Source organism: Leuresthes tenuis, unplaced genomic scaffold (assembly GCF_036924035.1).
Source record: "Leuresthes tenuis unplaced genomic scaffold, fLeuTen1.0.hap1 SCAF_19, whole genome shotgun sequence".
Taxonomy (NCBI): Eukaryota; Metazoa; Chordata; class Actinopteri; order Atheriniformes; family Atherinopsidae; genus Leuresthes; species Leuresthes tenuis.
In genome coordinates this window covers 2,843,849-2,867,043 of record NW_027325373.1, presented here as the reverse complement: position 1 = coordinate 2,867,043, position 23,195 = coordinate 2,843,849, and the positions used below count along the sequence as shown (strand labels likewise).

The window sequence follows — 23,195 nt, the reverse complement described above, 5'->3', positions numbered from 1 at the left end:
GGGAGGGCTGATGCACATCTAATAAGTGGACCATCTGTCTGCAGCGCTGGCTGGCTCCCAGCATTGTACCCAACCAGACTGCATGGGAAATGAAGGGAGAGCTGGAGGGATTGATAGAGAGATGGAGAGATGAAGGGAAAGAGGAGGGAAAAAAATACAGAACCTAAAAAAGAGTGACCGGGTGAAAAGAAGCAGAGGCAGCAGTTTTAATTTAGTCTGACTCGTGCTCGGTCCACAGGCCTGCAGAGGAGGTGAAGAAGAAGCAAGAGTGGAGAAAGAAAGGATGCTGCAACGAGGAGAAGAAGGAAGGGAAAGAGGATTTCTAAATGGGGAAGGAGAGAAAGAGGTAGAGAGGAAAGAGTGGGAAAAGAAGGGTAAAATAAAGAAAAAGTGAACTGAAAGGAGACGAGAAGGTTAAGGGATGAATGGAGGACAAAAAGAAGGGACATAATGTAACAGGAGAAGAAGAAGCAAGAGTGGAGAAAGAAAGGATGCTGCAACGAGGAGTAGAAGGAAGGGAAAGAGGATTTCTAAATGGGGAAGGAGAGAAAGAGGTAGAGAGAGTGGGAAAAGAAGGGTAAAATAAAGAAAAAGTGGACTGAAAGGAGACGAGAAGGTTAAGGGATGAATGGAGGACAAAAAGAAGGGACGTAATGCCACAGGAGAAGAAATAATCAGAGGAGAAGAAGAAGCAAGAGTGGAGAAAGAAAGGATAATGCAACGAGGAGAAGAAGGAAGGGAAAGAGGATTTCTAAATGGGGAAGGAGAGAAAGAGGTAGACAGAGTGGGAAAAGAAGGGTAAAATAAACAAGGAGACAAGAAAAAGTGGACTGAAAGGAGACGAGAAGGTTAAGGGATGAATGGAGGACAAAAAGAAGGGACATAATGTAACAGGAGAAGAAATAATCAGAGGAGAAGAAGAACAGGTGCAGAGAAAATTAGGGGAGAGAAAGCTGAAAAAGGAGGAAAGGATGCAGGAGAGGAGCTTGACTGAAGAATATAACAGGAAGGAGAAACGAGCTGATCAGACTAAAAGGAGGAGGAGTTCCCCCCTGATTTGAGAACATGTTCACACACTTTTCTTCTTTGGAGTTCAGGTAGGGAACTATTCCCATGGGCTGCAACATCATCACCAAGTAAACCTGACTGGAGATATAAAGGAGACACCGACCGGGACTAACTTATGTCTGACCCTAATGCTGATGTACAGGTTTAAAGGGATAAAGTGTCCCTTTTTGTGTGTGTGGGGGGTGCCAATGAGTATTTATCAAGGCTTCTTCTTGTCCTATAGGAGATTCTTTGTATCATAATCATTTCTGCTGGTGATTCTGGGTTTTCACGTGGTTAGCTTAGTTAGCTGCATCTGGAAGCAGCTAACTAAGCATTTCTAAGAGCAAGTAATGCTGAAACAAGGCCCCGAATCCAGATGAGTTGGAGAGGAGACGTCTAGGATGCAGAGCAGGAAGAAAACTGAGAGAAAGGAGGAGGAAATCTGAACCGTTTTTTTCCTTTATCATTAGAACGTGTTGCTGCATTCAGGTACCACCGATGCAATCATCAAAAGGGCATCCATAACTGTATTTTAGCTCTAAACCTCTGACATCCAGCCGGTGTAGGTACCAGATGTGCTCGGGTTGCCAGATCTGTCACTCATAAAAAATGTATTTGGAAACTGAGCTAATCATGTCAGCATTTCTGTAAAAGTCACAAAAAAACAGCTAAGAAAACATAAAGTAGTGGGTTTACTATTTACATTTTATGAATGAAGTATTTTTTGCCAATATGAGGTTATTTAATAGAAACTCCAATTTTATTACAAACTACATTTCATAAGAATCAGATGAGCTCGGGGGTCAAGTCCCTTTCGAAAGATAAAGCTGGATTTCTTTGTGAAAGCCGTCCATTTTTCCTACGAAGAGCCACGAAAACGACTTCAATCGGTTGGTTTTTTTTACTACTTCAGTAAGTTGTCCGGACCAATCACATTCCCTCACGTCGCCGTGCCAACGTCCAGCCAATCATAGACTGTGACGTCACCAACAGGCGCCCCGAGCAGATCTGGTACCTACACCAGAAAAGAGTGGGATGCTCTCTCCGGGTCGGGAATGAGATCCTTCCCCAAGTGGAGGAGTTCCAGTATCTCTGGGTCTTGTTCACAGTGAGGGACGAATGGAGCGGGAGATTGACGGCGGATCGGTGCGGCGTCTGCAGTGTTGCTGCACCGACCCGTCGTTAAGAAGAAGGAGCTGAGCCAGAAGGCGAAGCTCTCGATTTACCGGTTCCTCACCTGTGGTCCCGAGCTGTGGGTAGAGACCGAAAGAACGAGATCGCGAATACAAGCGGCCGAAATGGATGTCTGGGCTCTCCCTTAGAGATAGGGTGAGAAGCTCGGTCATCCGGGAGGGGCTCGGAGTAGAACCGCTGCTCCTCCGCATTGAGAGGAGTCAGATGAGGTGGCATCTGGTTAGGATGCCTCCTGGTCCTAGGATCACTCCCTGGTGAGGTGTTCTAGGACCCTGGGGAAGACCCAGGACACTTTGGAGAGACTATGCCTCTCGGTTGGCCTGGGAACGCCTCGGGGTCCCCCCGGTAAAGCTGGAGGAAGTGACCAGGATAGGGACGCCTGGGCTTCCCTGCTCAAGCTGATGGATGGAAGACATCCAGTACTTTAAAGGTATTTTTAATGCACGACCACCTCATACGGAGCTCTTCCCAGCACACAGTTTCAGTGTTAATAAACGGCCCCGTGCTACGCGTCGCATCACAAAGTTATTAACTGTGACACTGCCCTCTAGTGGCTGAAGAAGTTTCAATAAGAGACTAAAGAGAAGGTGATGGTGATGCAGGTCTAAAGCGACGCCACTCACACTTTGGACCAAAATGTGTGTAATTTATCATAGGCTCTGCTTTTTTTAACCTATCCAAACAGCCTGTTTTTCACGTTGAAGAACTTGTTGATTTTAAAACCTGAAACCATAATATTACAGGAAAAAGACATTTGGACAACAACATTGGATCACTTCACCATCTCCACTGTCTGCCCCACAAACAGCTTGAAGGTGCATCGCTGCCAGCAGCTGGGCTGATAAACCGGAGCTGGTCAGAAGTCACAGTGGGCTTCTCCTCTTCCTCATCCCCCCTAATGTTTTCTCTCGCCTTCTTTGCTCCTTCCTTTCACTTTCATATATCTTCTTCCTCCTTCTCCGTTGCTCTATCCCCTGAGTTTGCCTCTTTCTTCCAATTCCTTGTCTCTCTTTTTTGTATACTTTCATTGAGCTGCCTCCCTCTTCCTTCCTTTCCTCCCCGGCTCCTTAAAACTGACATTTTTATCCTCCTTCTCCTTCCTCCTGCACCTCATCTCTTTGTTGCCCTCTATCCCACCTCCCTTTCCCTCCTCACATACTTATCTTTCCATTCATTCTCACCATTCTTTGGATTTCCATCCAGTTTTCCTCTTACCCCCTGCCTTTTTTTAGCCTCCTCTGTCACTCTTCCCCCTTTCGTTCTCCTCCTCCCTCTTTGGTACTCAGATGACAGTTAATCCCTGGTTGAATTATAATCTCACATTTCATCCTGATTTCACGCTGACAGGATTTTCCTTCAAATCACTACGCCCAGTTGTCAATCTCCCTCTCTGTCTCTCTGCCTGCTCCTTTGTCTTTCTCAATATCTCTCCCCTCACTAAACATCTCTCTTTTAGTCTCCGTAGTCGTCTGAGTTGACTGGTTTCCTCATGTATGCTTTCTTTACTCAAGCTCCTGTCCCTCCGTTCTTTGTTGTAATTTAATTGTCTAACTCATTTTTTCCTAATTCCCTTTTCCTCCCACCATCCTTCTTTAGCATTAACTTTATTCTTTTTTTGACAAACAACTTAGAAAAGTAGGGCTTGAAGGCACTTTTGGCACTTTGTCCTCTTCATTCGGACACTTTCTACCACAAGCTTTTGATCTTTTTGTGCAGCAGGTCAGATTTTTGGTGACTGGAAAGTCTTTTCCAAGGTCCATCCTGGGTATTAATTTAAAGTAGCGCTAAGGACCAGGCGGCTGTGTGCTTTATGAAAGTAATGACCCAAACTGTTGGGATATAACTCAGCATGTCTCTTCCATGCTGCTGTATAAGTTAAAATAAACAGGGCTCAGGTGGAGCTCACACCTGGTTCACTGACAAGGTTCCCATTAGATAAAGCTCCCAATATATCACCACGAAAAACAAGTAAGCAAAACACGAGAGGAACAATTTATCTTCTTCGAATGCACACGGTAAGGATATTTCATGACATACTAAGACTCAGATTAGGCACTTTTGCATCACACTGTTCCACAAGCTTGTTCGGGGCGATGAGAATTGAGGACTTAGAGGAAAAGGAGAGCAGCTACTCCAAGATCCTACAATAAAACGGGGGAATACGTCCGCCAGTGGGTGGAAGGACAATGTCTGCCATGAGAAGGTTCCTGCAGCACAAAATCACCCGCTATCAGGTCAATAAGACCCTGGTTCGACTGAGTCACCATTAGAAGACATGACTAAGATCAGGGGAATGGATACAACTCTGTGACTACAGTCTGACCTGGTAAAGATTATAACAGCCTGACTCACCAGCTATGGGCTGAGCTAAAAACTAATTTGACTGCCAGTACCTCCTCAGATGTGGTATAATATGACAGGAAGTCTAAGAGAGAAAGTGTTTTTCCATCTTCTTCTTGGTGACGCTCTGGTAGTTCTTGTCTTGGTTACCAGAGTGCTCTCAGTTTGGAGAGTCTTTGACAGGCTAAGCTAAGCTTGCAGCTACTTAAAACCAGCCAGGGGCGCACATGGGATATTTTAACCAAGCTGTCAACAAATTACTTCAACTCGATAAGTTATCTTTGAGTAATTTGGGCTAATTAACTGGTGCTCAAGTAGCTACTTTTTGTAATACCCTTTGGGCCAAAGGTTTGCACTAAAAAGCCATTGTAGAATTATTTTAAATCATGGATAAACAGCAATGGATAGCCTACTTACATTGTTTGTTTTTAGAAAAAAAAACGCTCTGATTATCTTTTGTTTCTTTTTTTTCTTGAATTGAAATCATGTGCAGCAACATGTTCCTCTTTAGGACCCTGGGGAGCGAAGGTCATCCCTTTGGTTCATTTACAATTAAACTCGGAACAATATAAGCCCTTAAAAACATACAGAAAGCATCTAACTGCTGTTTACATGAGTAGCAAATAGCATGAATTCTATGTAGGGCTGGTAAGAGTAATCCGGCTTTACGACTTCACTTGGGGTTCAGATTAAAAATCTGTCTTGGATCGAGGAAATTCCGACATCCGAGTAAGTAAGTAAGTAAAATTTCTTTATATCGCACTTTTCGCAGAGGAAAAAACTCAAAGTGCTTCACAAGGTATCAAGTTAAAATCATGAAACAGGTACACACAGAAATAAAATAAAAATACAAAGACAAAACCAACAGACAGAAACAGTCAAAATAACGCTACGACTCCTTAAAAGCCAGCCTGAACAGGTGTGTTTTAAGATGTTTTTTAAAAATGTCCACGGTAGCTACGTCTCTCAGGTCCTGAGGAGGACTATTCCACAGCCTGGGTGCGACAGACTGGGAGGCTCTGTCTCCTCTGGTTCTGCACCGGGTTCGAGGCACAACCAGAAGACCCGGGTTGGCAGACCTGAGAGACCTGCTGGGGACAATGGAGCACCTGAACGCATCATTAGTTGTTGCTCTCAATGCACGCTGCAATGTAAATTAGTCAAAGTAACGGGACATTAATCATCGGTTTTATCGGCGATGTTTGCAGCCTTAAGTACGGACGGGATGGGGGGGGGGATCACTATGAATCTGGAACCAGCACAAGAGGAAACTTGTACTATCAAAGTAAACAACTCTGGTGCAACAGTAAAAAGACTTAAATTTCCACAAAACCACATTCACTCGAAATGCTACGAAACGTTTGAGGTTTTAGATGAAATTTGGTCCTCTAGACTAGCTGTGAGGTCTTTCCACTGGCTGCTGGTCCATCAGAGGATAGACTTTAAAGTTCTGATGCTGGTCCATAAAGCTCTGAATGGTCCAAAATACATCAGTGACCTCCTGACCCAGTATGAACCTCCCAGACCCCTCAGGTCATCTGGATCCGGTTCTTTATCAGTTCCCAGAGTCAGAACCAGACCTGGAGAAGCTGCATTCAGCTTCTATGCTCCACATGTCTGGAACAAACTCCCAGAAAGCCTCAGATCAGCTGAAACACTCAGTATTTAAGTCCAGGTTGAAAACATCTATTTTCAGCTGCATTTGAATAAGCTTGAGTTTCAAAACGGAATCATATTTTAACTCCTGATTTTATCTTTTGTTCTTATTTCTTTCTTCTGCTTAAACTTTAAATCATGCTTTTTATTTCTTCTGTTTTAATGTCTCTCTAAAGCACTTTGAATCACCTTGTCGTTGAATTCAATTCAACTTTATTTATATAGCGCCAGATTACAACAATTGTCATCTCAAGGCACTTAAGTAATATAGTCCAATTCAAGCCAATTGGAATTCAATTCATTGTAATTATAATCCAATTCATTCTTATAGAGCCAACAATACTAATTTGAATTGTGCCACACAAATAAACTTGTCTTGCCTCTTTTGCCTCTACTCTGAGTGGCTGTTAGCTCGGCTCTTTTCTAATTCTGTAAATGGATAACATGTAGACTGCTGTCCACCACTGGTAAGACATACTAATAAGTATCTATTTAACTACTAACCGCTACAAAAATAGTAATAGAATGAAAACACTTCAGATAAACCTTGTTTGAAAGATAAAAATGCAGATCAACAACCTGTTAGGTTAGTTGAGTAGTTACTATCAAACCAATCAGTAAAGATTAGGAAAAACTTCCTTTCTCACACCAGGCTGCTTACATTATCAGCCAGCCAAGTGCATCACAAATACGTGTTCATTTCCTCCAAAAAAAAGTTTAACGACTGGGAGACAAAATGGATGACAGCAGGATAGGAAACAGAGCTTCGTTTTCTCTCTGGTGTAATCAGGATCAAAAAGCTGACATGGCCTCAATTCTGACAGAGGAAATCAGACGCTAATTTTCCTCCAACAAAACCTGACAGTTGCAGAGATGGAGAGACAGAGATTCCTGAAAGTGTTTGGAGAGGGTGTGCACGTGTGTGTGTGAGTGTGTGTGTGCACGTGTGCGTGTGTGTGTGTCTGGCATCCATCAGAACCACAGCTTGCCAAAAAAGCAGTAAGCACAGTGCAGAGAGAGAGAGGCGAGCGAACGAGCGCTGCTGCACGCTAATTATGTATGCGTGATTTAATCTGCAACTCAATAATATGCAAATATATTCATATGTTAGTTTCTTAATTAAAAATGCAAAACAGCCCTTATGGTGATTTTTTTTTTTTTTTTTTGTGATATTCTGTGCAGCCTAAAAAAAAACAAAAAAAAAAACGAACATTTTGAGAAATGCAACAAATTGGAGGGGAGCTGCACAGTGGGGGGGGGGGGGGGGGGGGGGGGTTTAGCTAAATAACAAAGAAACAAAAGTTCCAGTAGGAGCCGCAGAACTGGTGGGGGGGGTGTTACTTGTTAGCATGACGGGAAACTGTAAATAAGAAGTGCGCGTAACCACGGTGACGTCACCCTTTGGTTTGTGGATTTCAGTTTAAAGCCTTGAAGTCAGGACTAAGCTGTGCTTGAGGCCTTGTATTCACTTGATTATGGGCTTATTTTTAAAATAATCACCAGCATAAGAAATATTTGGAGAGAGCCCCTAGTGGCTAATTATGGTAGTGCACCTCTATACGACTCACCTGGTGGATGTTAACTTGTTATGTTTATGCATTTAGCAGATGCTTTTATCCAAAGCGCCTTACAGGTAGGTATGTAGGGTAAGGGGGTCTTGCCTAAGGACCCCTACTGGAGGTAATACCTTTCATGCAGGGGATTTGAACTCAGGTCTCCCACATGGAAGGTGGCAATCATACCACTACACTATCCAGTCCCCTGCAAGGCAACGAGATTCTACATTCGCAAGAAGAGAGATTTGCGTCTGTCAGGCTGTTTGTGGCCAAAACACAAAACTTCAGACCAGTTTTGTGTTCTTTACTGGCAGACATGAGTGAGTTGTAGATGGGACAACAGCACACGAAGAAGAAGCCTTTAAAGTGTCATACTTTGTTGATCTGATGGGTGAAAGTTTGTGACAGCGACAGGCGCGGTGCTTTATAAGGATTCAATGGAGGTTCCATATGTTTCTGTGTTACATCCCTTTTTATATGCTACACGCTTAAAGGGAACTCCGGTATTTTTAAACCTCGACCTTATTTCTGGCATAAAATAAGTTTAGCTACTCACCGAGAACAGTTTGGTGAAAGTCGGCGTCCTTCGGAAGATATTTAGCCTCTAAATAAGGCATTATCTGTCTTTATTTCACCAATACTTTAAGAAGAATGAATGAATGAACGTGTGCTATAGCTCTGTTAGCTCATAGCTGCTGTTATGTGGCTACTTGCAGCTATAGGAGAGCTAACTGAGGGATTTCTACACAGGCACTCTACTGGGACCACTTAAAGTTGCCTGTTTTGCTGGGTGGGGGCTTCTCTCCCATGAGATCATTTCCTGGTTGAAACACTTCCGATAACCAACGTTAGACTTCCAGTCAGTCGGTTCTAAGAGATTCTTGTTCTATAAATAACACTATCTTCCTTTTTTTCTATGGAAGCCTGGTAGGATCAAAGCATTAGGAACCTTTACTGCAACTACAACTATTCCTGAATTGTCTTAAAGTACAGTTGAGATTAGTAATGATTCAGTGATAAGAACAACTTTGATGAGCCCCCTCAGATTTAATATATATATATATATATATATATATCGCTATTTCAGAGTCATAAAATTTGTTGCAGACATTTACGTTCCCCTCCAAATGAACTGCAACTGCAAGCTGAAGTCATGACATCATGTCTGGGCAAGCCTCTAGTGTTCCTCTAGCTCCAAAAACCCACTGGAATTTTGCATTTTTCCTAAATAACGATTGAATATATATATATAAATACATATAAACTGATAAAATGCAGAAGAAGCCATCAGAAACAAACCTTTATTAGCTTTTAAAAAAACAAAAAGAAAAAAACTTGCATAAAGAAACTCCGACCACTGCAACCAGAGGGGGTTCTTGTGTCTGTAACTTGGTTTGAAACACATCCAAATAACTCACCACAACCCTTTTAATGTCAGTCTTTATTTTGTTGTTGCAGTCTCATAAATTCAATTGCTTTCACGAGGTTCTCATCTCTGTAACTTCATGTCACTGCCTGCACGAGTGCGCCATCACGCCTTTCCTCATTAATGGACCGGCCGCTTCTATAAAGCTGAAATCTGCAACGTCTTGATTTATGTGAGGACATAAAGGGCTGCAAAAACATACTGAATACTTTCTAGATATTAAGTATGCTTAAGAAAAGCCCTGTTCTAACTCAGTAAGCCTAGTTATTAGTGTTATTACATACATCAGTGGAGTTTAAATGAGGCGTGCTCACTCCTGGAAAAAAGCCTGGACTTTTCAGTTTCAGCTTGGCTCTCCAGAACTTTAAGTCAGTTCACCTCATTCAGCACCAAATCACAGCTTTGGCACTTTAAATATTCTGGTGAAAACCTCACAGTGGTATAGAGAGAAAGCCAACACTTCCACTTTGAGCAAGAACATGGCAACAATGGAGACAATTAACTGGATTTTAACAAGAGGAGATCTCAGATCACTTAGATCAGTCTAAACTAGACTTTATTCTCATGCATGTATTTTTATTTGTTCATTTTATGGTGGTATGTCACCTCATTCTTGCCAAACTAATGGAATTACCTGGAGCTTACGCTTTCCTTTGTATATAGGGTATAACAGGAAACACTACCTGCATGTTAGCACTTTCATTGTGTGCATGTTAGCATGCTAACATTCAAATCTAATTTCCGCCTACAGCACAATAAACAACTTTCTTTTTTCTGTAACACACAGACATTAGTAATAAAACACAGGAAAACACAAGAAATGGCCAAAGCTAGCTTATCTGCATCAACTAGCCTGTCTGCAGAGCTGAAGAATGAATAGAATAAAAGTAAAGAGTCGGGTTTATATGCAGCGTTGCTATTGGCTGATGCAGAATGCAACAAGAACCCTTTAAGGACGTTTGAACTGTTCTTGATAAACGTTCAAACAGCCTTTTGTTGGAGTGGTGCAGCGTGTTTACCAGTCAAACCTGCGACCAGACTCTTTCGCCTGCTTTGGTGTGAAACCTGCTGTCGTCCTGCTGAGCAGCTCATCAAGTGCAGAGTGCAACCTGCTGCTTAAAGAAAGGCCCTCTCAGCTCTTTGTGTTCAGGTATACTTTACACAGAGCGTGCTCAGAATGAAAACAGTGATTAAAGATGAAGCTAATCCACACCACCAGCGTTCCACACAACAGGGTGCGTGTTGAGATGGATATTAGAAGCCTCCTTTACTTTATGCCGGACAGTTTAACCAGAACGGCACAATTCAGTGTAATAACTCCCACCTTTTAGTCTCAGCTTTTATTTTACTGTGGTCACAAATTCAGCCTGTATTCCATCCATCCATCTAAATACAGTTGTTTCTTCTGTAATATTAAATGTTTAAGTGTCTCTGAATGTAGCCCATTTCAACATGAAAGATCAACGTTTTCCCCCCTTATTTGAGTGTAAAAGCAGAACTTGTTTATTAATCTAAGAAAAAAACACTGAAAGGGAACAAAGTACCTGCAGAAATAAAGTTGAGATTTTGGCTGAGGACACCTGAGAAGCATCCAACACATTTTCAACAACTTAAAGGAGTTTCGTCACCTCAACTTCAGCTTAGTGTGTGTGTCTGTGTGTCAGGGAGTGTGTGTTTGTGACAACATGTGATTTCCATCACAGACTAAGAGCAAATCAGAGTGCTGCTCTATGCTGCCTGTTACTGGAGCCAAATATTTAGGCTCAGGAATGCACCACGGAGCATTCACATCTGCAGCAGGCACTGGTGTGTGCGTGTGCATGTGTGCGTGCACGTGTGCATGTGTGTGTGTATGAAAGGGAGAGGGGGGGCCATGTAAAAGCCAAATGTTCTCACAAGGACAGAAAGGCAGTAAACATCCTCAGGCCGAGGTCATTCCATTGACGAGGAAGCTCTGAAGCATTGAGGCAGCTGTGGAAGAAAAACTCTAATCCTTTCTCCAAAGTAAAGTTCAAATAGTCGTATCAACAACTAAGTGGAAAACTTGGAGAATGCCAAGGATGTGTCCAAACCAGTTAGGTGGTGACCGAGGAGTTAGAAGTATTGGCAGGGTTTGGGGAAAATTAATTATTTCCTATTTTTCCCCTAATAGCTCTGTCAGCTAACAGGGTAACGAGGTGTCAGAAGATGATAGCCAGTTACAGTCAGACCATCCGACACCAAATCAGTGCTGGGGGGGGACTAATGACATGCAGGTTACACAATTAAATGACAAAACAAATGTAAATGTAAGCAGTTAGAAAGGGGTTTAATTCAGGTTCAATTCCCAGCTGTCCCACCGTCTAAAAACATGCATGCTAGCTTGATCGGTGGCTCTAAATGTTCCTTAGCAGTGAGTGTGCATGGTTGTGTGTCTCGTTTGTCTCTGTGTGGCCCTGTCACCACCAGTTTGAACAGTTCAAATCCAGAAACAAAAACATAGGTGGGGCTAGGCTAACTGCCATTTAGCACAACTAGCAGTGCACAAACGCTAGCATAACATTAGCAATAAGCTAACATGCTTTAGCCAGTCAGACGGAGAGGAAAGGCTCAGCTTGAACACTTGTATCCCTAATACTTTCAGCAACAACTATTTCTTTGTGCAATTGTGAGACAATTTTGATTGAATGTCATTGAAATATCTGTCATTTTAGTTTAAATGTAGACTTTTTCAGATGTGTGAGTGAGCAACAGTTGTAAAATTGTCTGACAGGTTCAGCTTTGTGTCAAGCAGGTCTCTGAGGGGAAAAGAGTCTCTGCACAGATGACACTTGCACTTCCATCCAAGTACAAAAACACTCATACACAGTATCAGACACAAACACAGGCCTTGTAATTCAATTAGTCAGTTTCCCATCTGACACAAAATGGCGGCCGCTGAAGTAGCAGTGTGGGACATTTTGGGGCTGAGAGCCAAGAAGCTAGCTTAGAGACACTCACTCACACAAACTTTTGGGACATTTCTCGTTCATTGTGTCATTTGTTATAAAAGGGGAGAGACGGACAACCAGACTCACGTTTTAAATGCATTTCTGTAGCTTTTTCAAGTGGAATGAGTCACTGAAGCATCTACAAAACATAACTGAACACACAGCTGTCTGTCAAGTGTGTGTGTGTCTAAGGCATTAGGTCATCTCTGGCTGAATCTGCTTTTCTGAAGCTGTTGCTGCAGGATGGCAGTTTTCACACCAACAATCAGCTCGAGTGTCTGCTTTATGTCTGCTGAGTCCATTACTGCTTTAAATCAGGAAACCGCAGTGTTGAAATCCTGCATCGTGTGTTTGCAGCTAATTTAGCACATGGTTTTTAATGGTTACCTGCGGTTTTATAAACCTGACTGAGAACATACTGAAGAGATGAAGGTCATGTGCAGCTGTCAATCTAAACATATAAAATTCAATAGAGAAATATTCTGTCGCCCATTTAAAATACAGTCTGGGGGGTGTATTTTTCAATTAAACAAATGCTGAAATTTGTTGTAATATTATGAAAAATAGGGACATTTTCTGTTTTTCAATACATGCCATGGCTGCAAATGAATGCTCTCTCTGTTAACCCTCCCTCCCTGCAGCCTTTTTCTCATTTCATCCTCTGCCAAGGCCGGGCACAACACTGCTAATTTGAGCAGCATGGTAACGCAGGCAGGCACGCACACGCCCACGCACACACACATGCACACACACGCACACACAAACAAACACGTCACTTTCAGCACCAATTCACACACGAGGAGGTGAGGTCATTGCGTCTTCTTGGCGTTTTTATTTATTTTGTTTTATAGATAGCCACTTCCTCAACAGCTGCATTCTTTTAGATGGAAGAGTTGTTCCAGAGTTAGCCGCCGATATGTTTTATATCAGCCAATCATCTGACTCACATTTAAAACAAAACTGACCTTCGATTTTCTCCTAAATGCTGTAATTCTGTCAACTATCTATCTATCCATCTATCCATCTATCTATCTATCTATCTATCTATCTATCTATCTATCTATCTATCTATCTATCTATCTATCTATCTATCTATCTATCTATCTATCTATCTATCTATCTATCTATCTATCTATCTATCTATCTATCTATCTAAAAATGTTCTTTGTAATCTACACAAATGCATAAAAAACTATGGAGTTTGCAAGACAAAACTGACCTTCGATTTTCTCCTAAATGCTGCAATTCTGTCAACTATCTATCTATCTATCTATCTATCTATCTATCTATCTATCTATCTATCTATCTATCTATCTATCTATCTATCTATCTATCTATCTATCTATCTATCTATCTATCTATCTATCCATCCATCCATCCATCCATCCATCTATCTATCTATCTATCTATCTATCTATCTATCTATCTATCTATCTATCCATCTATCCATCTATCTATCTATCTATCCATCCATCCATCCATCCATCCATCCATCTATCTATCTATCTATCTATCTATCTATCTATCTATCTATCTATCTATCTATCTATCCATCTATCCATCTATCCATCTATCTATCTATCTATCTATCTATCTATCTATCTATCTATCTATCTATCCATCTATCTATCTATCTATCCATCTATCCATCTATCTATCTATCTATCCATCCATCCATCCATCCATCCATCCATCTATCTATCTATCTATCTATCTATCTATCTATCTATCTATCTATCTATCTATCTATCTATCTATCTATCTATCTATCTATCTATCTATCTATCTATCTATCTATCTATCTATCTATCTATCTATCTATCTATCTATCTATCTATCTATCTATCTATCTATCTATCTATCTATCTATCTATCTATCTATCTATCTCAAAATGTTCTTTGTAACCTACACAAATGCATAAAAAACTATGGAGTTTGCAAGCCTTCGGTTTCAGCGAAGGAAACCCGAACACAACAGGATGCAACGATCATTTTGACAACAATGAGCAGTTCTTATTCTCCTTCCTGTTCCAACATAACAATACCCTGCTGTACAAAGCCAGCTCAATAAAACAAACGGCTTTCCCAGCTTGGTGTGGAAGAACTGACCTCAGCTCCATCCAGCACCTTTGGGATTAGCAGGAACACTGAATGTGAGCCAGGCCTTATCACCCTACATCAGTGCTGGACCTCACTAACGCTGCTGAAGTTGAATGGAGGGAAAATCCCGGCCTCCAGCTTCCAAACTCAAGTCTGTTTCAGCAGCATGTTAATGAAGATGACAGTATGCTCTCTTGGTAAAACTATACCAGGATCCAGTGTATGATCACATTAAAGCACCATATTATCTGCTCAGGTTCACAGTATTTGACTGGTAGGATCTGAAGGCTGTCTGCGGTGCCAGAGGTTGTCTGAAGGGGGCAGTATGGTTCACAAAAGTGCTTCCCTGTACCCCTTCCAACCCTCACCACCATTCAGACCCCCCACCCATCCCTCCTCCACCCGTGGCCCACCGGGGACCGCAAGCTCTCTCCTACTGTGCCTTCTGCAAGACCTGGCTTAATTTAATTAACGCTGTCAACTTTAAACAAAACCACATCTGAGCCGAGGAGGGAGAGAGCCGGAGAGAGAGAGCAGGAAATAGCCACAGATGGGAGTAGCTCGCCCCGGTCACATCACTGTGGAGGACTCAATCGTCTCAGGGTTTCAGATCATTTTTACCTTCAAGGAGTTTGGTTACAAAAAACGAGTCAAAAGACAAAAAAATGTTCCCGGATCGCTTCTTTGAGAGACTGAAGTCAAGGTCTGGTTTAAAAGGCTGGTGCTGGTAGGGAGCTGAGGATGAGACTCTTCAACTAAAACTAGAACACTGAGCGATGACCTGCAGGTAAAGATTTTGTGGCTGCTCCCAAACAGTTTTCTCTGTCTTTTAGAGATGGTTAAAAATGATCTGAGTGGTTGAAAAAATTGGACTTTTGAAACACTTTCTCTATTTTTGGTTGAAGGAGTTCTGGATCCAGAGATTTTTTTGTGTTTTGGGGGTAAAATAAGACACATTTGCTGTAATTCTGAAGTGTGTAAAAAGAAATGTAAAAAAATTATTGATAAAACTTTCACTGGAGATTTTCTGAGGATTCTGAGGAATTAATTATTTATGTGCATGAATGAATTTACGGTAAAGGAACTTCACATATCTGGCTCAAAAATACAAAATTTTTAAGAAATTAAGTAAAGATTTGAAGCACATTTTTCTTTTGGAGAATATATGAATATATTTTCTATTTAAAAAAATTATATATATTTTTCAGCTCTGATTTGACATTATGTATAAATATAAATTGTGTTTTCATACAATACATGTAACACAGTGTGGAAATAAGTGCCAGAAATATAAATATAGAGTTACAACTTTATGTGGTAAAAGGTTTCAATGTGTAAATATGAAAGAATATTAAAAATACAGGCTGCATACGATCAAACTTCACACTTTACCTGCTGCTATATCATTACAATGAGTGTGTGTTCCTATTTCAAGAAAAAAATAGAAACAAAAGGAGAAAAAAAACATTCAGCAAACAAAAGGTACAATGAAGGATTTATCTCTATTTTCTTTAATGGTGTCCTTAGAATCATTGGGATAATCCTGACATATATGTGTGTTTTATTGTATATTCATTCAGCATTAGTGACGCTCAGAGGACAGACTTTATCAGCCCAAACAACAAATTAACTAAGAGAATGATATCTAAAGGAGAAAAAAATCTCTTTTACTTTCAACGCCAACCAAGAAAAACGACAGCGAGACGGCACTCTGCAACCTGCTAATGTTAACAACTGATGCCTAATTTCCTTTTGATTACAAAGACGTCCCACACTCTCCTCTCAAGTGACGTTTAATTGTTTCTCAAAGTAAATCATCAGCTCAGCAAACTAAATTTGACAAACAACAATAACAAACTTGCAGCACAGGGAGACAAAAAAAAAAGAGAGACAGAAATGAACTAATTAAAAGGGAAAAAACAGTCGAAACAGAGTTGATGTGAAACAGAGATGAGAGAAAACAGACAAGACTTTTAGCCTTAACTGAGGTGTGTTACACAATGGAGCCTCAACAGGGTAAAAAACCCTGAAACAAAACACCAATGTGGTTGGAAGCATAGAGAAAGATGTGATCTGATAACTCAATAAAACTATTAATTAGAGAATTAATTATTAATCAGAGACGAGAAGCAAAGAAGAAGCTACGTCGCTATTCAATGAATAAAAAACGTTAAATATTACAGTTTAACAACAGGTTGAAATAAGGTCAGTAAGTTCAACTCTTTCTTAAACAAAATGAAAGACACGATTTGCTTTGCACAAAGAAATAAAGACTTTTTCCACCTTTTGTGCTCGTCCTTGCTGCAAAGCAAGTGTGACTCAAGTGTTGCTGCAATGATCTCACAAAGCGCGCATAGGGCAGAGCGACCATAAAGAGGTGGGGGGGGGGAGGAGAGGAAGAGTTAGACTAAAAACACTCATGGCATTTTCTAAAGAGTCACAGATATTTCACCTCGCTCATGAAAAAATAAGAAAACTGCCTTTCTTAAAACACAGGAAGCTGTTGCAGCTAGCTAGCAATAGCTAGCAACAGCTAGCAAGAGCTAGCAAGAGCGCTACCATGCTTCTTGGCAATTTAGCTCACAAAAAAAAAGGTAGTAGCTGTTGTATAAATGTGCACGTTCTGCCAAAAAGTAATCATGCTGCCGTATATACAAAGAATATATAAATATTTAGTGACTCCAGGTATTTGCTGAAATACTAAAATGCTAAACCCAATTAGCAAATCTTTAGCTGTACCCTTAATGCAAATAAAGAAGAAACATAAAGTGTTTGAGATGCAGGTTATCATCCCGGAAAAGACAGAAATATATCTTTAGCACAGCTTGGTTGGAGTCCCTTTCTTAACTGAGCTGTGTTGCTTGAACCTGTGCACTGAATTGCTTCTGAGTTAATAACTTGAGGTAAAACTTGGACCGCTCTGGAGGGGGAGGTTAAAGTCAGGTTTAGATTTAGGAGCAGGTTTTTTTAGAATTATTCAGAGTTATAATACTAATTGCAAACAGAACATTATGATGTTGTGTAGTCGCTGGACCTGTTCACAATACTCAATACTTTGGTAATAAATCCAGTAAAGATAAAACAAGCCTTTGTCCTGGTAGCTATGCATGGGTTTATTGTCAATGACTTTGTCCCAGATTGAGCTGTTTGATAGTTTGTAATAGAGAAAAAAACAGGGATATTACTGCTAAATAGACCAAAACTTTGGAGGGTACAAATGACCTTCCTGTTATGAAGTCAGGGATCTTTTCACTGACAGCATGGAAAAAGAGGAGAAACTCAAAGCTCCGAGGCATCGGACCAAGGCTTCTTAACCTGAGTGTGTTGGTGGGTGGATTTCCCATGACTGTGGGTCCCCACATGCATGCACCCTGTTTACTCAAAGCCGGTTTGCTCACAAAGAGAACTTTTGTGTCCGGCCTCCATGTGCTGCCATCGAATTGCAAAACACACACGCAAATTACAGACATTCCACGGTGAAGTCAAGTTTGAGCTCAGAGCAGGTGCAGGCTGGGCAGAGACGGTGTTATTTCATGTTGAACATCATCCTTTTAGTTTTAATAAACCCTGCTGTGCATCCAGGGCAAGATTTTACACACAGCGTAAAAATGTATTTATTCAAAACCTGAACAGAAAATACAAATTTACTCAATGTTTTTTGGTCAAAGTGACGCAGTGGAATGGATTTAATGGGAATTTAACGTCGAATTACATCAAAATGAAGACGCTTGTTGTGAAAACCTGAGAAGGAAATGTACAGCTAGCATCCCACAAGCACAGAAAAGCCGATTTTACCTGCATTATACCTGTCGACCGGCGCGATCGTCATCAGATGTAATCAATGCTTTAGAAGAGAAGCCGTCAGACGAGGATTTACTTGCTCAGTAAAACTGTCACAAACCTTCAGAAGTACATCTGAATGTAATGTAATCTACATTTTGGGACGTTAATAAGCTCCTCTGATGTTCAAGTTGCACAAGTGCCACCTGCAGAATCAACACACCTCCTGTGAAATGCGTTTTGTAGATGAAACAAACTACAGCGACACCTTTTAAAAAAAGGAAATGAAAGGAAAAGACGGCAACCGACAGCTCTGCTCGGCTGCTGGAAGCAGGGAGGAGAATGCATTTCAGGCTCCTCGCCGCTCGCCGTAGCTGCTGGCAGCGGATCTGGAGGCTGGACCACTCAGAGGGAGAAAGAAAAAAGATGCCGGAGAGAAGCAGGAGGGATCTCTGAACAGCTTTAAAAGCAGGATTGGAAACTTGCTCTGTGTCAAAAACAAGCAGCTGACAGGCTTAACTGGTTCAATCCGTAAAACAAGACGTTCTGATTTCCACAGGAAAAAAAAGATTGTATCGTTTTTAGTGGAGGCTTTTTAATAAACTACACGTTGGTCTCTGAATCCTTTCTCAGTATTAAACAACTGAGGCTCCAGACAACAGATTCAGAAAATAACACCCGTCAGCAGCTCGATTTTTAGAATAAAAGCCAGAACATCAAACAAGGTCAGCATTCAAATGGACTCCCGGCACTACAAAGTCTGGGCCGCTGCTATTTAAACATCTACAACACAAAGTGGAACAAACTTATGCCCTAGAGAAGTCTGGATTTATTTTCTGCTCTCTGGCACAGTCGATACAAGCCTGGAAAACGACTGAGAATTCGTTTTTCTGTGCTGGAACCACCTCTCCATTTCACAGGCAGCCGGTCCTTTGCCTTTTTGGTTTCCCCATCATGTGAGAGGGAGCGGCCCGATAAGGCTCATCACAGAGGTGGGAACACAGAGGGTTACAGCGGAGAGGAGGTGGCTGAGAGCACCGCACACATGAAAGTGACACCAGCACAGAGAGATCCAAGAGCCGGGTCACAGTGCTGTCAACCACTGGACTCACGGCGGCGTTAGCAGGGAAGTCAGCGGCTGAAAACAACAGCAGAACGCTCCCTGGTTCTGGTCGAGGCTCTGGATTCGTGAGCCAGCTGCATTCTTCTCCTGTTCTGGAGCATTAAATGCAAACCAAAGCTCGCCGTTTAACAGACGACTGCCAGAGCAAAGCAAAAGAGTTTTTTCACGAGCAAATATACGTTTAATCAAGACAAAGACCTCAGAGGCCCTTTAGAGAGAAGACGCACACACGGCCTGAAACGTGCACACTTCCACAGACCCGTGGACGGCTGGGACTCACTTTCTGTTGCCATGGTGACAAAGATGTTGGCAGAGTCGGTCATCCGTCCCAAACTTTTGCCAAAAGCACAACGCCGTGACGGGTGCGGTGATTTGATGATGTCACGTCGAAAAAAACTGAATAACGAAGAATAAACGCACTAAAAACGCAATAAACGAATAAAATAAGGCTGAAATAATTCGAATTGTTCCGACACTTTCGTGTCGTTTCCAGCTGCCGATTCGTTTAATTTCATATTTAAAAAAACAACAACTTTGCAGCTTTGTAGCTACATTCATCAGCAGAGCGGCATTCGGCCATGATGCAATACTTCTGACCCGTGTGGTAAAAATAAAGCTTTTATGGTCACGTTACTGTAAGAAATGCATTTAATGCAGCAGGTAACGGCGATTCTCCTCCATGTTGTTCTTCTGCTGTTTGTCCGAGTGCAAATTAGTCCAGTTGCAGACTGATGATGACAAAAGTTACGCTGCACAGGCCGAGCTAACGTTGGACTGCCTTTTAGAGGAGAAAGACGAGGTGTTTGGAAGCTCTGCTCTGCAGAGGAGGCCGGTTCTACTTCCCTCTCACTGAAGGGTAAAGGTCAAACTTACATGTGGCCTGGGATCACAGATGTTGCTGCACATGACTCCTGTTTATTCTCCTGTGATGCGAACACTGCCTCACAGAAAACAACATGCTCGGGGGGGCATTAGTCTCATCATTTCTAACCATGAAGTGCAACCTGTTGGATAAAGTTATACGTTACAGCAAAGTGACTAAAGTTTCATTTAAAAACAGAATAAACGAAGAAAATGTTTGACCAGAGAGGTGAAAAGATCCCAGCGAAGCAGCTTTGTTATCTATGTGTTATTCTCATGTTTCCTGTGCAGCAGCAGCATATAAACACAGAGGAACTCGATGGTAAACCCGTCTGTTTAAGCTGGTCTCGGTTGGTGAGGACGATAAGCAGATAACAAATCATTTGTGCCACAGCTGGACGTGACGTTAGCTTGACGTTAAAAGGTGCTTCGGCCTTTCTGCCCTCTCAGGGCGAATCGCTCTGCGTGTAAACAGGCCGCCACGAGCTGCCATGTTTGCTTTGGTAAGGCAGGATTTGTAGGGTTCTCCACAAATGCTCCTTTCTGAATGTTTCCAAGCTGTGGAGACGGTCTTTATGAGGCTTTGTGGCTTTCAGCTGTTGCTGATATTTCTTATTATATAGAAGCAAGAGGAACTCAAACATCGATACGATACATTTTTATCTGGGATGCGGAACAAAAAAAGACCTTTTTTGTTTTTCTAAACACTATAAATATTCAGTTAATTTCTTAACTGTGTGTTTTTATGCTTTTTATTCATGTAAAAGTGAAGCAGCGGCGCCACATGTGGGCATCAGCCCTCATTCTTACGGTAGAAAAGAGATGATCAGCAACAACCCACCAAACAAACTGCCCTCGTCTTCCCCCGTTTTTCCTATTTTCTGCCCTTCCTCGTCTCTCCTGGTTTCCATTCTGCCCTCCTTTCTCTCCCCTTCCCTCCCCCTCCCTCCCCCGGCTGGTACTGGCTGCTGGAGAGGAGGAGGAGGAGGAGGAGGAGGACAGGAGAGGGCAGGAAGAGGGGACAAAAGCGGAACAAGGCCACAGAAAGGCGGACTCCCGCCGAGCCAAAGATGCGTCTGACACGACGTACATTCAGCCGTCGTTAACTGGCCATTAATGAGGTCAGCATCGGAGGGAAGCTTCCCTTGTGTACAACAAAATCAGAAATAAATCTAATGAGCGCCACAGCTGCGGCGGAGCCATAAAATGCCAAATAAGGGGCAAAGCACATCTTCAACCTGCTCGAGTTTACAGAAGCATTTAATACCGAATCATCACGAAAGCATGAAGAAGTGTTTATACTTCAATTAGGTATACAGGAAATTCTACCACTTATAAGCAACCTGAGGCCAAACATCACACGCTAAAGCCAAGAGTCAGGAAATATAAAGCGAAGCAGCTGCTGCGTCTGATTCAAACGGCGGTCCGGCTGCAGGCCTCAGAGCAGCAGCTGGGATCGATTCAGCGCCGGGATCCGATCACATGTCTGCCTGCAGTTCATCTCCAAAACAACACAAATATCAGTCAAACCAGAGAAAAAGCCTAAATGTATGGTTTCTGTCCCGCCAGAACTGAGCTTACGTGTGAAAAATTGTCTCCAGATTTTTTCTCCTCTTTTTATTTCTGCGTGACGGCAGCTGTTTGTGTCCAGCTCGGCTCCAGCAGCATCACCGTCTTCATCTGAGCTCCTCTACAAAAACAGCAGCCCTCTCTCAGGACTTCCATCCTGGAGGGAGCGTCGGCACGGCGACAGCATCACCAAATCACAGGCAAATCAATCAATGTTATTATGTGATCACTCTGAAATTTTCCTTTCTGTAAAACCTCCCTTTGAGCACATTTCTGCTGCTAATCATTTACAAAACAGACCTTAACTTCCATCAAAATGACCATTTCTGTCATTACAGCCGCTTTTTTTTTCAACATTATTTTCCCGAACGGGAACCAGCCACAAAAAAGCCGCCAGCTGTTCGTGTCCAGCTCCTCACCTCCACAAATAAGCACAACAGGGCGACGCTTTCTCACACACACACCCGCGACAAGGCGCTGCAAATAATGCTAAAATTAAAATAAAAAAGGCATGTTATCACTTACCGAGGAGGGCAAGCCGGGGGGGACCTTCCGCACCTTTTTTGTGTGGATTTCTGTTAGGAAAACAACAATGAAACAATGCATGAGGGCTCACCAGGCCAAGAAGCTTTTTATTACCCTCCTAAAAGAAGGCTCTTGTTGGATTTGTCTGAATTTAATCGAGCCAGAGAGGAAAGAGCGACGCCACTTTTCCCACCGCCATCAATATATTTACAAAGACGGCTTTCACTGCAAACAAGTGCGACACAATAAGATGCAGAAAGTACAAAGGCAGCAGGCAGGGAAAAAGACAGGGTTGATGGAGGGCAGCTTCTGACATGTTTATATTATTTTTCAGGGTTCCTCTCAAGGGGAGCGAGGCAGCAGTCTATTAACTTGGAAGGTGAGACTTTGATGGAAAACGGAGAAATTGGCCCACAGTTGTCGTAAGTCTGCGAGTGCGCTTGTGTCCTCTCAAGGCTAACGCTACCAAGGATACACCACGGCCCCTTTTGTCCCCTTTTTCTCTTTTTAAACACACATATTCTTTTCTTTAACACCTCTTTGAACACAAAGCACACACATGTGGAGAAAGAGGACGGATTCAGACTGGAAAACAGAGTCTGGATGCGCACGAGAAGGAAGGCTGATGAGTGCTGACACTTTGTTTTTGCTGTTAAAACACATCATTGAACATTAATTAATTAATTAATTAAAAAAAAGACTGTGATCTCGATTTTTTAAAGCCTGAATGTGATGATCTGAATGACATCGAAAGCAAAAAAATTTTATTTATCGGATTAATATCAGGACATATCTTATGATTCTGTTATGTGGGTCGGAAGTCTTCATTTACTGTGTGAAACAGAACATTTAGAGAGTAAAATATCAAAGGATTCAGAGTTTAACAGGTAACTAATTGAATGTGATGATCTGAATGACCCAAATGGTTCTGCTCTGGTCTGACAGAATATCGAAAGCAAAAAAATGTTATTTATCAGATTAATATCAGGACGTATCTTATGATTCTGTCATGTGGGTCGGAAGTATTCATTTACTGTGTGAAACAG

The 23,195-nt window shown here is 42.0% G+C and overlaps 1 protein-coding gene across 4 annotated transcripts in view; it reads right to left on the bottom strand.

The window, feature by feature from the left end:
- tcf4 (transcription factor 4) overlaps nucleotides 1–23,195 on the bottom strand; it is a 236,508-nt gene that overhangs the window by 77,227 nt on the left and 136,086 nt on the right. For all 4 annotated transcript variants that reach the window (XM_072372628.1, XM_072372629.1, XM_072372627.1 and 1 more), the window contains one exon: nucleotides 22,150–22,199. In XM_072372628.1, the coding sequence (XP_072228729.1) occupies nucleotides 22,150–22,199 (50 nt within the window). The remainder of the gene's footprint in view (nucleotides 1–22,149; nucleotides 22,200–23,195) is intronic.